At 43.2% G+C, this 16,061-nt stretch overlaps 1 protein-coding gene across 18 annotated transcripts in view; it reads left to right on the top strand.

Annotated features, from left to right (window-relative positions):
- The window catches only part of nrxn3a (neurexin 3a), a 302,208-nt gene that overhangs the window by 279,286 nt on the left and 6,861 nt on the right, over positions 1–16,061 (top strand). For 11 of the 18 annotated variants that reach the window (XM_077239234.1, XM_077239237.1, XM_077239236.1 and 8 more), the window contains one exon: positions 1,849–1,933. In XM_077239234.1, the coding sequence (XP_077095349.1) occupies positions 1,849–1,933 (85 nt within the window). Of the gene's footprint in view, positions 1–1,848; positions 2,765–8,339; positions 8,911–16,061 lie in introns of those variants that run through there. The other 7 variants (XR_013206632.1, XR_013206631.1, XM_077239240.1 and 4 more) reach the window with 5 other exon arrangements.

Raw genomic sequence — 16,061 nt, 5'->3', positions numbered from 1 at the left:
ACATTGTTAATATGTGGATTAGGCCATTTTCTCATTCCCAACAAAAGTATCAATATGTGAGAATAAAATGGCATAATGCAGCAGCTCTCCACTGCATTCCTGGCTTGTATTAACGCTGAGCTAGTATTATTGTGAAAGAGAATATGACGAACGACTTCTGAGATATTCGATGCTTTAACTGATTCCAGGATCAGTACGTACCTGTGGATTAGTCTGCAAAAAGCTTTAGACGTGCATGTATTCACAGACATACATATTCAAGATGGCCATTGTGTCGTTAACGTTTTTTAAAACCGAATATGAACCGTGGGCTCGGTTTGGAGCGGTTTATGAGATTAAATGCTGTTTTTTTTTTTGCTGTCATTCAAGGGGGAAACCTGAGATAATTTCACATTTTCTCCGCAATCAGTCAATTACGATTCTCATTGCTTTCTGCATCTGTGATATCCTCCTCCCCTTTCAGCCAAAGAGATGAGTTATTTGCCACACTAAATATAAATTCAATGAATAATTTTATATTCACATAGAGCGATATTCCACACCCCGCCGATGTGAAGCGGCACCTCTGCTCAGCCTAATGTGCATTCAAATGTATTTTTGCTCCATTTTCATACCAAAAGCTTCTCAAATCTTTGCCCGAGTCCACCAAGAATATAGAGGGAAAACATTTTATTATTCCGTCAAACCGAATCATATTTATGGCCCGGCACTTTCACGTAGGAGAGTGCTTTGCATTGCTCCCTGTGTTATTTAAAATTTCATAAACCTGGTCTATGACAGTACTTATTTTGCCCCACATTCTAATCTGCTCCTAATAAAGACATGCCAAGCAGAGGGTGTGAAAAACGAGCTTGCCGCGGCGGTTGGCATGAGTAAGGGAGAGCGTAGGGGATAAATCAGAGCGAGAGACATTGGAGACACACAGATAATCTCAGAGTGCGGCTGTGTGTTTGGTCCTCTACTCTCAACGCCGGTGATATACAGTGATGGGAAATCCATGCGGACTCTCGAAAAGGGCGAGATGGAGGTGACTCGTATAAATGTTTGACGTGAGCAGTTTTTCAAAATAAAATTTTGGAATTAACACCCAAGATGAGCTCAGCAAACTCATTCAATGCCTGTCACCAGTGAATTAATGTTTATTGACGGTGAAATAATGACACTGACTTATAAGCAGGCTTACGTGTAATCTGTTCCTGCAGAGCTCCTCAGCGTTCTGTCATTTATAAAATTCCCCAAATCTCAGACTCGTGTTATATTTGTTTATTAAAAGTTGTGGCTAATTTGATTATGCTTGCGGCTGTTAATAAGACTGTGGCCGGTTTCACTGTTTATCTATAGAGTCAGATTTTTTTGTTCTTTTTTGAATGCCTTCTTTATATTTCAAAAATATATATTTTATCATATTTGAATAAAGGAAATGGTTCCATGAAGAACTTTTAACATCCATTAAACCTTTCATTCCACAAAAGGTTATTTGGGGTACCAAAATGATTCTTCTATAGCATTGCTCTGGGGGAAAAAGCCCCTTTTTAACCTTTATTTAAAAATTTACCACAGATTTTCCTTCAAAATCAGTGCAGAAAAATGTTTCTGGGTCTACAGTATAAATTCAAAACATTATCTGAAAAGGCTATTTAACTTTATGCTGGTACAATCTAATGCATTCAAGTTTCTCTTTTGTTTTGTCTATTCTCCTGTGTGTGTGTGTGTGTGTGTGTGTGTGTGTGTGTGTGTGTGTGTGTGTGTGTGTGTGTGTGTGTGTGTGTGTGTGTGTGTGTGTGTGTGTGTGTGTGTGTGTGTGTGTGTGTGTGTGTGTGTGTGTGTGTGTGTTTCACCGTATTCTAGACCACGGATGACATGGTCTCCTCTGCCGAATGCTCCAGTGACGACGAGGACTTTGCTGAGTGCGAAGGACATGCAGGTGGGCTAGGTCAGTTGAATTTTGCTTGCCTCTATGTGGTGGCCTTTCATTTGCAACTGAGGATCAGATCCTCAAAGCATCGCCTCCCCCCATGGATAGAAAAAGTGTAACTTCCTGTCCAATCCAAGTTCCAACTCATGTACACCAATACAGAATCAATCATATAGTAGGATATCTTGATAAATAATATAAACAAAACAGAAACAGGCATACATTTCTAATGCTTAGCTTAGTCCATTCAGTAGCCCTGAATCAGAGCTAATCTCAAATCATTCACCCAAACTTTTCTTACGAGCTACACTTGGCCATGGGGTTTTCCGAAGTGGTTAACATGGTCACACTGATTACTAATTTTGTCCCCAGTGCTTATTATGAGAGCATATGTACAAAATTAGTACAGAAAAGTGACATGTTCTCTGCATTGATGCTTCAAAATGTATCATAATGAGGTTTTTCTGCCATGTGATAGTGGACTGCATTTTGGCACATGATACATTTTGAGATTTCTCTTGAACTTTGCTTTCAGCCTTATAGTAGAGTGATATCTATCAGATTAATTGCTGTTGAAGCAGTCTTTTTTTAATTCCTTTCCTCATTTCAAGAGGCTTGATCTAAATTAAGTTGTTGTAATAGAGAACAGATATCATCGAATTTCTGTGTACAAATTTTTGTTTTGTGTCCTTATGCTTATTTTTAACAGTATCATTTTGCCTCAGTTGTTCTGCTAATATTTTCCAACCCAAATATGAAAAATACAATGCAGTGATTAGAAAAAAAAAGAGATAGTCAGAAAGAGAGAGATTTGAGAGAAGTTGGGTATTGGCTTTAAAAAAAACATAATTGTAGCTTTGAGAAAATAGTCTGTCATTTCTTTTATGAAACATGCAATTTTTTTGATTGCAGTTAAAGATAACTGAAATTTCATTATTTTGCAAATCACGATTCAAGTCAGAGAGGTCAAATGAATCTTATTATAATTTGAGTAAAACCCCACCACTTAAAATAATTGGGTTTCTTCAACTTCTGGCACTTTTATATTGTAGGGGTTGATTTTTATTAAAAAGAACATATTTCAGCTTTTTTTTTTCTCTCTCTGTGATATGAAGGTCACATAAAAACATATTAATCCAAGAATTTGAAAGTTTTTCTCATATCTTTATTATTTATTTTGATACTTTTATAATTTATTTGATTGTTTTAAGCTTGTCCAACACTTTGAGTCAAGATAATTCATCTTAAAATCAAAGCAACATCTACATTTAAAAAAAAAAAATTATATATATATATATATATTGTGTTTTTGAAAAACATCAGAATATAACGTGTGTACAAATTACTTTAAATAAACAATTGTGTTTTAAGAGAAGTCCACAAAGCCATATGTGCCCCTAGTTGAACAAACACCCAATTATACATTTTCCACGCCTGAAAAGTGAACCAGCATATAACAAGAAGTACAATGTGTGATCAAATCATTTCCAGAGGCCAACGCCATTTCATGGCCTGTTAGTTTTATCTGTTGGCCTGTAATGAGCACACTATCTTTTATCACAGATATGTGCAAAATGTGCATTGTGCCCCATTGGATGAAAAGGTATACATTTAAGTTTTCATGCAGACATGACAGGCTATCTGCTTTCTTCACTCCAACCTGTTCTTACCCTCTGCAATTCTCTCAAATGTCAATGCCAATTTCTTCCAAATGACATTCATCAGTTTAGCGGTTTGAGAACAATATCCATCTTTCTGGAATCTTTATGTACTCATAAAGAAAGCTATTGGCAGGGTCCCAATCATCCAGTCACGTTTACACAGAAATTCATGCCATTCTAACCTCTACATCAGTTGATGTGAAGCTGCATGAGACATTACCGCTGCAGGGGTGCGTCTTCATATTCGGAGAGTATTCTGTACCGCATGTGTGGGGTACTTCCCCTTGATTTGCCCTCTTAATTTCATGAGCTTGCTCGTGGTTGATGTTATTATTGGTGAAGTCCTCATCTATTTCCCAGCTATCCAAAATCAACATTCCTGTCATCTCGCCTCATCTTGTTCCGCATGATATTTTGGTGTTGAAATCGATTTTTCCTCCATTTTTCTCAAGCATCTGTACCATCTGGGCTTGACCTTGAACATTGCCATTTCAATTAAAAAAAGCAAATAACAGGCAAAAAAATCTTTTCTTGCCATCAAAAGAGTTTTTTTTAAAGCTCAAGTAGATGTAATCTTAAGAAAGTTGTGTTTTAAGAATGGACAACATCCTTGAACCTCTTGATCCTTCAGCTGACTAAGCCGGTCTGCATACAGTATGAAATCATTTTTGAATGCAGATGGCATAGAAAGAGTTTTATTGCCACAAAACATGCGCTTCTCGATGTCACGCTTTCTCAAGCAGTCATTTGTGGCATGTAGTATGGTAGCTGCCAGTCAGTGCATGGTGTCATTTTTTGATCTCCATGCATTTCCTCACCATCAGACTAACATGAGTGCTGTACTGTATGTATGAGCCAGTTTCAACAAAGCATCATACCTCAAGCTTATGGTTGCAAAGATTTCCGCTGCATTTCCTGTACCAAATCGTGTTCCTGTCTATCAACTTGTCTGTGTATTGACGTGTTGTCACGTGATTCTGTTCTCTGTTTGTAAAAAAAATGTTGGGTTTTCCCCTTTATCCCCTATCTGGAATTCCATAGGAGGGCTTCTACTGATTAATGCTTCCAGAGTCATTCCATAGATTATTCACTCTGTTCACAAATCTCATTATCTTAAAGTTCACGCTTGCATGCAAACCAAAAAGAGTATATTTCTTTTTAATGTAAAGTTGTATGGATATATTTTTAGAAACTCTTTGTTTATTCTGAAACACTGTTAAATGGGGCTCATTTTGTGTTTAAATTATTCGATAATACAGTATCTACTTTTGAACAAGACAAAAGGTGAAGTGAATTTAAAACTGAGGGGAAGAAGCCTCCAGAGACTCAATTATCTATGCGATGGAAGCATCTCTCACTCTTATAGTTTATGCTTACAGTTTGTATTTGCAGGGAAGGATCAGTGCAATGTATTCACATTGAAGTTGCCTTACAGATTCTTGTTAGCATGTAGTGTAATCAGGTTTATCTGTCTCATAGTGTGGATTGTTATTAAATAATTATGGATAATGATGAATCAGGAATTAACAAGGTCCCGTTTTGCTTTGCATAGCAATTTGTTTGTGTCTTCTAAAAAAGTCCTGTGACATTTTCTATCATTAAAACCATCAGCTTGGCCCAAACCAGATAAGAAAGAATCAAGAATGTGATGGGTCATTCCTTCAATGCAGTACCTTTTGAGCTCTGTTACTTTGCCATTTAAGAAAAATGCCATCGTAGACTTTCAGAAATATGATTTTGCCAAGCTCAGGTACTTTAACTTTATTAATTAATACTTGATTATTGACAAGGAAATCAACATGGATGCCTAACAGGAGGGAATAAAAAGTAATTTATCAATGAAGGACTGAGAGCTACCACTTACTGTTTGAGGGCTTTAAGTTGATTTTATTTAAGTGTCTTTGAAAATGTTGATTGCATACTGATTTCTGTAATTTATTAGTCTGGTTGGAATGTTTTAGAGTGAAACTAATACCACAATCTTAAAATAATTCATGCCACTTCAGACATGCCTTTTGTTTGGACATTTCAGGAAAAAATGAAAACACGTTGAATATTTCTTCTTAAATTGCCCTTTTTTTTAGTGCATACCTGTTTACTTGATCGTGGTATTGAACTGTATAACACTGACTAATAAGATTCATATATTTAAAAATCTATTATTTTATCCAATATATTACATATAGGCATACTGTACTGTACAAAAGATCGGGGTCAGTTTTTTTCTTAATGAAATTAATACTATAATTCAGCAAGGACACATTAAATTGAACAAAAGTGACAGTGAAGACATTTATAATGTTACATTTATAATGATTTTCTATTTCGGATAAATGCTGATGAACCTATTCATCAAAGAATCCTAAAAAAAAATGTATTATGGTTTCCACAAAAAATATTGAGCAGCATAAACGTTTTCAACATTAATAATAATAAGAAATGTTTCCTGAGCAGCAAATAAGCATTTAATGATTCTGAAGGATCATGTGACACTGACATTATGTGAAACTGTACTAATGGCTACTTTTTTTTAAATGTTAACAATATTTCAAAAAGTGACAGTTTTTACTGTATTTTTGATCAGTTAAATTAAGCCTTACGACCATAAGAAACTTATTTTAAAATCATTATAAAATGTTTTCGACCCCAAACTTTTAAACTGTGATATTAAGAAGACATGGTCATGTAATGCATAGTAAGAATTAACGTTTTCCTGTATTTCACAGATCAAAATTTTAAACATTATAATTATAACGAAATATATGCAGTATATGTGAAATATGCTGTGTGTCTGATTTGCAATCTGTGTATTAACTGTAAAACTAGTTTACTACGACTCATTTCTCTTCCTTATATGAACACCAGATGGCATTATATGCTGCACTCATGATTTTACACTCTCACAATACTGAGAAATTCCCAAAAGATGAGCCGGATTTTTGTTATTCACCTGATTCCAGCAGATCTACTTTTTTACAAATAAGTGTAGCTTGTTTTGTCATGCTGATTGGACATAGTTGAGCGTCTTTGGACTCAAAGCAATTAGATGCCACTGGAATGCAGCAAATGGAAGGGGGAAATAAACGGTAGAACAAAGAGAAGAATGGTCAAAATTAGAGAGCCAGTTTTGCTTGGCCCTATTCTGTGCAAGGAGAGGGGGAGTTGCTTTTATCGCAGGCCTGCAGGTGGCCATTCAGCATTGGAGCTCCTGTTTAATTACCTATCCATAGTGCAAGCAGAGATAAGAACACTCTAGACACCCGACATTGAGATACACCTCTTGTGTGTGAAGAGTTTTGAATAGTCTCACTTTGCAAATAATACTTGACGTGTTACAGTTTTTGCATTCTTATAGTGCACCTTAATGCACAGATTACTTGTGCACTCTTGTCAGGTACCATCAGTTAGTAAATATTACCAATATTTTTAAATGTATTATTAACAGAATGTGAGTGTCGTAATATGTTGAAACAATTAGGTTTATTCTACAAATCAATCTGGCGATGCACTAAGAACAGTTCCAGTTCCTGTTAGAAAGGAATTGATTTAGATGATTAGATTAGGTACTAATTTAATGGCTCATAAGTAAATAATGTTTGCCCTAAACTTTTCGGAGAGTTGGTTTCTTTTTTTCTATAGAAGTCATCTATTCTGAACCCTCTTGTGGAATTCCTCAATCAATACTCTGCTGCTTTTGAACCAAAGTCTGTGGGTACCAACCATGATTATGGATCTTTTGTTATGAGATATAATGACTTTTCTGGTATAAAAGACAAGGAATCTGCCACAAAAAGCATACAGACAAACAAACCTACAGGCCCTGGTTAAAAGGCTTCTTTGACCTTTGCTTCACCTTTGATGTCTGATTTGACCCCCAGCTTGCTGTGTTGTTCGTCTACTCTCCCTAAATGCAACTTACTTTACGCATGCGTCAACATCTTGCAGTATAAAAAACTTAACCCATTTTCAGCCAATTTTCCTCTCTCTTTGACATACATCCAGACTGCACGCCTGTTACATGTTTAAGACTAACAATGACAGATATATTTGTCTTTGGGTCACATGACAGAGGAAGCAGTTGTCTGTTAAACTGTCCCTCTCGATTGTGTCTGTTTTATAGTTTGTGCATCTGGTTGTAGTGTGTGAAAATTAGAATTGCTTTGTTCTTTCGTCTCTGGGAATTTTGTCTTTTTAGTTTTACACGCACTCAAATCAATTTCATTTTTTTGTTGGTTACCATTTTTTGAATAGCTGAATTTTTGGGTTCAAAATTAGTGGTGAAATTTGAACTAGATGTGAATATCAAATCACAATTATCATTCGTTTGATAACGTGTTTTGATTTTTCTTTTTTTTTAGATTTGGAACTAATTCAATGAAAATTCCATGTGCTCAAAGTGATAAATAATCAAAATAAATGTAAAACTACTAGAATCACATTAAGAACAATATCACAATACTTCAAATGCAAAAAACAACCCAATTTAACACAGACAATTTGTATAATAAATAATCGAAAAGGCACATGATGGTCAATGAAAAGGTTCCAGATCTTGATGCACCTCTTGTTTTTGTTTTTTTTGTTTTTCAAATTCTGACAGTTGATCTTGATGAACAATTGACGTTTAAAGAATGTTTACAAACTGCATGGCGAAGAAGTTGCAGTTTAGGGTTTGTCAGATTGTCAGTGTTAGAGTTTTGTTCTTTTTCGTAGATGGGCATGTATATGCTCATTGTTTGTATATCCCCATCCCTTCCTTACAGCCAAAAACGTTAATGCTGCCCGACCGCTTCGTACTGCCTATACATGGACATGGCAACTGACTTACACAATCACCCCCATCATTGTCATCTCCTATGTAGTATGTTCATAGGTCCAATTCCCTTGTCACAACCCTACCCCCTCCCCCCTCCCCCTTCTAGCTATGGTAAAATATGTACAGTCATCCATTCACTCAAACCTAAAGATTAAAACCAATCTAAGCAAAAAGTTTAATTACTAGAATTTAGATATTTATTTAACAACAAAAAATATGCTATATAAATCAAAGGCTCAAATATGTACAGTTTTTTGTAAGAAAACTGGATTATTTATCAAAGTAACGACAAAAGAGAATAATGGTGAAGTTTATTTTTCATGTTATGTGGTGTGGATGTATGTGTTGTTGCCTCCCTGTACTCTCTCATGTGGGAAACAAAAATATATATCTAACCAGAAACGCAATGACAGTTATTTTGTTTTCACAAAGAAAAAACTTGTCCAAGAACATTCTTACACAACTTTCTTTTGTACGTTTTTTTCTTCATGCCAAAATCATGCGGGCAATTTGTTGATGTAAGTTGACAAAAAATATGGTATGTTTATGTTTATGATATACAGTAATATGCCGTATAGTATGCTTGTTCTTACTACTTAACGTAATGAGATCAGAAGTTCTGATCTCGTTTTGCTAGATTATACTGTTGATGTTTATATTGCCTGTTTGTCAGTACTGTAATGTTTGCTATGTCTAGTTATTGATAATTTATGGTATTAGCTTTGTAGTTTAAATGCTATTGGATTTGTAATTTAATTTACTTGTGTTATCATTTGAGCTCTGCCTTTTTCTTTTTAAGTTATTTTGAATTTGAATTTTTTTTATGCAAGTCTTTGTTTTGTACTAAAAACCTGATGGTAGAACTATCTTAACGTTGTAATGACAGTCTGATTGTCTAGTAGTTAGAAAGCATAAACAAACCTTCCATATTCATGAAATGGAACTGTTTACTTATATTGCGTAGTAGACACACTGAAATGTTGTTTTTTTCTAGTGTTAGAATCACTTGTTCCCTTTCAGTCGATAACGTCGGACGTAGTCGACGCGACTGAAATGGGATCACGCTAGGGAGCCTATCATCTTCGAGTACTATTGAACGAGCCAATGTAATTGGCGTGCGTGATTCGCATCACACACTCCGCCCCCGCGGCGCGGGTATAAATACGGAAGTGGATGCACGCACTAGTTGCCTTTCGCTTCGGAGCCGATCGTTTGATGTCTCTGAGAGTGCTGTTGTCTACAACGAGCGAGTGTGTCGGTGTTCTTCAGGAAGACTCTCCCAGTGCTGGTGTTCTACAGCGCGAGTGCAGCGGTGATCGCGAGCTTTGAGCTCTCAACTGCTGTTTTAACAGCAACAAATTTCTAAATGTTTGTGTGTGTTGATGGCTGGTTAGAGGGCGGAAAAGTGAGTGCTTCACTGTTTCAGTTCTCTGTTCAGTGTTGCCGCGGTCATTTCCCTGTGTGCTCCGGCACTGGTGACGGTCCTATTTTCTGAAAGAGCAACACGGGTGCGTTTGCGTCTTTTTCAAGATGTCATTCCGCCCGTGCGTTTCTGGGTGCGGTCGTTCCCTGTCTCTCTCTGATGGTCACAACTGTTGTGTCACGTGTTTGGCTTACAGCACGCTGAGACAGCTTTTGTGGACAGCTCATGTTTTCACTGTGGGAACATGACTGTCGCAGTGTTGAGGGCGAGACTCGCCTTCGTTCGCGGAGAGCGAGTCCCCATTACCATGCCCCACCCTCGGGTGCTGTGTGGGATGGGTGACCGGAGGGTAGTGTTGGATGTCCCGCCCGGTAACCATTCCCTGTGGGCTCCTCACTCCTCCCTTCCACTGCAACCACTGGAGCCTCCGGTGTTTTCTGCTGGTCCATCTGTAATGGGTGGGCCAGCGGTTTCACTCGGGGCTCCCCTGGAGGACAGGACGCCGATTGCAGCATCAGAGGGTGAGCTGACTTCTGGAGATGATGACTCGGCTGCATTGTCTCCCTCCGGGAGTTCAATGTTGCCCGAGCCGGATCCAGAATTATCAGCTATGCTGAAACGGGCCGCCGAGGCTGCCGGGCTCGAGTGGAACCTCCACCGTGTCCCGTTCAGTCTCGGTTGGAATCTGGAGTTTGGTATCTTGGGGCGGGCCGCGCTGGTTCTCAGCTCGCCGCCCCAGTGCCTTTCTTTCCCGAAATGCATGGAGAGCTTATCAGGTGGTGAACAGCATCTTTCTCTGCCAGAAACTGCCTGAATAGCTTTTCCCCCTCATTACCCTTGATGGAGGAACGGTGAAGGGTTGCGAGGTGTCCCTCCATTGGAGCGGTCTGTCGACACAGGTGCACCTGTGTCCGGCGGCCGCTGCCTTTTGGGGGGATCCTCGTCTCCCCCCTAAGGCCTGTGAGTTTCGTCCGTTCCGACGGGCAGAGCTTACAAAGCCTGTGGGCAAGCCCCTTCCTCTTGCGTGCCATGGCGTTGCTGCAGGCTAGGGCACCCATGGCATGCACGAGGGTAATCCAGACCGTGCGCTCATAGGTGAGCACCGCACTGCATCCGACCTCACCCTCCGGGGTACGGGTGTCGTAGCGTGCGTGATCGGTCTGGCGATGTCCACCTTGGTGGTCCAGTAGCGCCTTCGTTGGCTCAGCCTGGTTGGTATGGCGGATGCGGACAAGGTTCGGTTCCTGGTCTCCCCAATTTCCCAGGTTGGGCTGGTCGGCGACGCGGTGGAGAACTGCATCAAACAGTTCTCTGCCGCTCAAGCGCAGACGGAGGTCATCCGGCACATCCTGCCCCGGTGGCCAGCTGCTGCCTCCACCCGCCGCCGGTGGCAGCTCCTCCGCCTGCTCGTCGCCGTGGGCGTTCTCCGGCCGCCGCTCCTGCTGGCCCTCCGCAGCAGCCTCCACCCAGGCCTCAGCAGGGAGCCGGCCGCAGTAGAGACGCCCAGCCCGCTCCAGGCGCTGCCAAGCCAGGTGGCAAGCGACAGCGAAAGCATTCCGGAGCGGGCCGCCCAGGAATGGATGAGATGCTCTTGGAGTGGCACGATCACTCCCTCCCCCCGGGTGAGGGCCGGGTGGAGCCTTTGTTTGTGTGTGTGTCTGTTCCGCCGCTGGCTCCCTAAAAAAAAAAAAAAAAAAAAAGCGGAGCAAGCGGTACCCACACTTCAAAGAGAGAGCAATTTCATCTGTTCCTGGGTCCCAAGAGGGCCAGTCTGGCGGGTGTGACCCTGTATAGCCTTACACCCCTCAGCTCCCCCTTGGTCGCCAGCAGGCAGCTTGGTGCGTTCGAGGACCCGGTCATCCGCCTTCTCACGCGCCCCCTGCCGCTTGTGGAGACAGGTAAGTGTTGCACAGCACACTAACACCACTCTCTCTACTTCGCTGCCCCACCTCAGGCTCGGCTACCCCGCTCAAGTCAGTGATAGTCATCACATTAGGTGTTGAGCAGACGTGCTCCTGAAAATTCAGTGATATTCATCACACCGAGTGTTGAGCAGTGCTCCTGACTTGTGCGTGCTTATCTTATCCTGCTGGCGAAGGATTTGATATAGCCGCTCCTCCAGCCGGTACGAAGGCCAGTTGTAAACTCGTTCTTCGTGCTACTAGGTGGTGGGTCGTGACCATCTTGGCCCAAGATTGGTCTGCAGCTTTTACCTGAAAGACATGTGCTTCAGATCTCTACCTCCCGCACCGCAGGCCATCCTGTGTGTTGCGTCTAAGGGTGGAGTATCAGTACAGTGTCCTTCCCCTCGAGTGCTCCAGAGCCCGTTGGGTCTTCAGGTCAACTGGAAAAGGGTAATCTCGCCCACGGGCTGAGTATCTCTTTTCTAGTTTTGGAGAGGTACTCGGTCCAACATGTCTCTCCAATGAGAATGTGTTCAGCTGGTGTTGAAGTGAGAAAGGGTCCCACTGAAAGAACTTTCAGAGGCTCCTGGGGTATATGATAGTCGCAGCCTTTGGCTCCCTCCATATGTGACCGCTTCAGCGCTAGCTTCACGATCGAGTCCCGAGGTGACCGTGGCAGAGCAGCTCACCCTGTGTGACTATAGTTCATCCCGGTCTGCTGCCAAACCCTCTTCAACAGAGCGGCCATGTACAAAGGGCGTGTTTTAACGGGGGCCTGGGCGACCCCCGACTACACGGGCATTCGTGCCTCGAGTTGTTAGACATTGCGACCGTTGCGCAAGCTTCCCTTGCATGTCACAAACTCACCCGTCACCTCCTCCTTGGAGTCAGACGCTTCTGAGGGCGCCTTATTCCACTCCTCCTGCTTACTCAATCGTGCCGCCATCGAGCCTCACGACAGTTATAGCCAGGGCAAGTGGAGACTCCATCCCCTGGGTCCGGCTGGGTCATGACCATTCCGGGGCCGCTCAGTTGCCCCCCCGGTTTTATTTTTCCGCCAGTGTTTGGGTAAACCGAGCGGACTACCCTTGGACAAACACTGGGACTCAGCGGCCCCAGGGGCCCGCAGAAATGCGTTTAACCCCACTGAGCCTTCTAAAAGTGACTGCGACTCATGGTCGCCTTGCGCCTGCAAGTCAGTGAAATCATCACTCTTCATGTTGAGCAGATTTGCTCCTGAAACTCAGTGAAGTTCATCGCACTCTGGTGTTGAGCAGCAATGCTCCTGTAGCTCAGTGAGTCCATCACAGGTAGCTCAGTGAATTCATCACACGCAGTGCTGAGCAGAAATGCTCCTGGTGCTCAGTGAAGTTCCTCGCACTCACGTGTTGAGCAGAAATGCTCCTGAAGCTCAGTGAGTTTATCACACTCAGGTGTTGAGCAGTAATGCTCCTCAAGCTCAGTGAACTTGTCACACTCAAGTGCTGAGCAGAAATGTTCCTGTCGCTCAGTGAGGTTCTTCGTACTCAAGTGTTGAGCAGAAATGCTCCTGAAGCTCGGTGAGTTTATCACACTCAGGTGTTGAGCAGGAATGCTCCTGAAGCTCAGTGAACTTGTCACACCCAAGTGCTGAGCAGAAAATGCTCCTGAAGCCCAGTGATCTTCACATGTTGTGTTGAGCAATGCTCCTGTCTTTTGCGCCCGTCACTTGCACCTACGTGCCATGTCAGGAGAGGAACAGGTCTTCATAGTTGCCCCTCATTGGCCCAACTAGACCTGGTTCCCTTCAACAGCCTTCCTGACTTCCCCTGGATTCGGGGACGGGGCACGATGGCACACGCGTTCTTCCCCCGGAGATTCCGGGCGGTCTTACATCCGAACGCGGAGGTTCAGGTGGCTATCACAAGAACATGTGTTAGTTACCATCACTTCTGCGAGCACCCCCTAGAATTGGGTAGCGTGCTTACGCCTTTAGAAGTGGAACCTAGTCGTTGAGTGCGTCTTCTCCCCTGAGGAGATCCTGAAAGCTTTCGATCACTTCAGTGCTCTCTTTCCTGCAAAATGGGTTGCAGTAGGCTGTTTTCCTAAATCACCCTCAAAATGATGTCGCCTCGGTGTTTAAACGACGCTCATCGTGTTGCAGAAGTATGCAGAAGCACGTTCTGATCGTCAGGTTCCTGAGGAGCAAGGTCTTGTAAATCCTTGTGTCCCTCTTTATCCTCTTGGGCCTTGTCCCTGGTGCGACTGCACTGCAGAGACCGCCCCTGAGCCACTGCAGGTAGTGAGTTAAAAATTCTGTTATATCAGTTCTCCTGCTCGCGTGGTCTCTACTAGAGGGTAGGGACTTGCTCGCTTTCGGTCAACGTATTGTGCCTGGAGTCTGGGCCGGCTAACTCTCACAAGCTGAGATCCCGGCTCGGATTGTGCCCAAGGTTCCTACCTCTCCCGTAATAGGAGCAGGTGGGGAGCCTGCAAGCGCTGCCCTGGAGGAGGCAGATCCAGCCCTGGCTTCTCTGTCCGATTCGCTTGGACGTGTACAGAATGCAAGTCATAGACCTCAGACCAGCTCTTCAAATATCTGTGGAATTCAGCAGAGAGGGAAGGCTGTTTCCATGCAAAGTTGCACTTAGTGCTTGCCTTCATTTCGGCAAAGATCCGAGATGCAACATGTCCACTTAGGTGTTGAGCTCCTCTATGATGAGTGTAAAGTGCTCCGCCTGGGCGTTGACGATATACTTTGCTAAACAGATTCTAGAGTTGGGGGCTGGACGACACCTAGTTGAACCGCTGCTTCCCGTGGGCTCCCTTCTCATGAAGCCAGTTTCACCGTGAGCCCGGTTCAAGTGTCGGCTTGCTGCGCCATTCCCCTCCTATGGACTGGATACGTGCGCCTTTCTACTCCAGTTGAGTTCCCTTAAAATTGAACCCTGTTGAGTTCCTCCACACCCCTCCGACGTCGGACGTGCGGAACGTCTGGTGTTAGGCCTACCACTCGTAAGCAGTGTGGAACCTGTGTTAGGCTGGGTCCATATGTTGCGGTCCCTCCGGTGACCCCATATGTGTATTCTTCCACGATACGGCTCCCTGCGGTGAGCCCGTGTCTTCCCTCGGCAGAGTCTCTCTGCCGTCACTGTCCGGTGTGTCTCCCCCCGTCTTAGGCTGGAGCCCAGTTCATATGTGTATTCTCCACATTTCCTCCCTCGGGTTGGATGTGGCTTCCGCAGCGTCCCTTCCTTCCAACGTACGGGGAACGCTTTCCCAGTGGTCCTGTAGGAACAGCAGTGACTTCCCTGGCCTAAGCCCTGTCCTTCCCCGCCTTAAGTTTGCGGGGGCATCAGGAGGCTTTGGTTTAGGCACTGGAAGGTGGCAGCGTTAGTGGCGTGTTCAATGGTTGATCCCATTTCAGTCGCGTCGACTACGTCCGACGTTATCGACTGAAAGGGAACGTCCTGGTTGCGTATGCAACCCACCGTTCCCTGAAGGAGGGAACGGAGGACGTAGTCCCCTTGCCACTACCGCTGGACCACCGCTGACCCCGGGTTACTCTCGGCTCCTCAGCGAAAAGCAACTAGTGCGTGCATCCACTTCCGTATTTATACCCGCGCCGCGGGGGCGGAGTGTGTGATGCGAATCACGCACGCCAATTACATTGGCTCGTTCAATAGTACTCGAAGATGATAGGCTCCCTAGCGTGATCCCATTTCAGTCGCGTCGACTACGTCCTCCGTTCCCTCCTTCAGGGAACGGTGGGTTGCATACGCAACCAGGACGTTCCTTGCCAAATATCGACACTTTACTGCTACACCAACGCTATCTCACGACCAATTCGTACGAATTTGTACGAGTGATTAAAAAGTGGCTAATTCGTATGAATTCGTACGACCTCACTCTTACGAATTTGTACGATTTGTCTAAACCCACGTGATGGGTAGGTTTAGGGGCGGGGTCAGGGCTAGGTCATTCGTACGGATTCATACGAATTTGGCAACTCGTAAAATATGTACGATTTAGCAAAAATCTTACTAATTCGTATGGGTGAGGTCGTATGAATTCGTACGAATTAGCCACCTCGTAAAATTCATACGAATTGCCGTGAGATCGGGCTGGCTACACATATACTTGAAGAACTGAGAATCTTATTTCCGTCAATAAAGCTTTGTACTTTCAGCATTTCAAGATACAGTAAAAATCTACATTCTTAAAAGATTAAAGTCTCACACTTAGAAATCAACCATATTGACAGAGTTAATTTAGCTGTTATACGCTGTGGAGATAGTATCTGCCATTGGGTAGGCTTTCTGAAGCCATTCAAAAGGCAAAAGTCAGTGCACTGCCGGGGAGC

This window comes from Siphateles boraxobius, unplaced genomic scaffold (assembly GCF_051911475.1).
Source record: "Siphateles boraxobius isolate OS27281-9 unplaced genomic scaffold, OSU_SipBor_1 22, whole genome shotgun sequence".
Lineage (NCBI taxonomy): Eukaryota > Metazoa > Chordata > Actinopteri > Cypriniformes > Leuciscidae > Siphateles > Siphateles boraxobius.
Note: the sequence above shows the minus strand (reverse complement) of the source record. Positions and strands in the feature narration are given on the sequence as shown.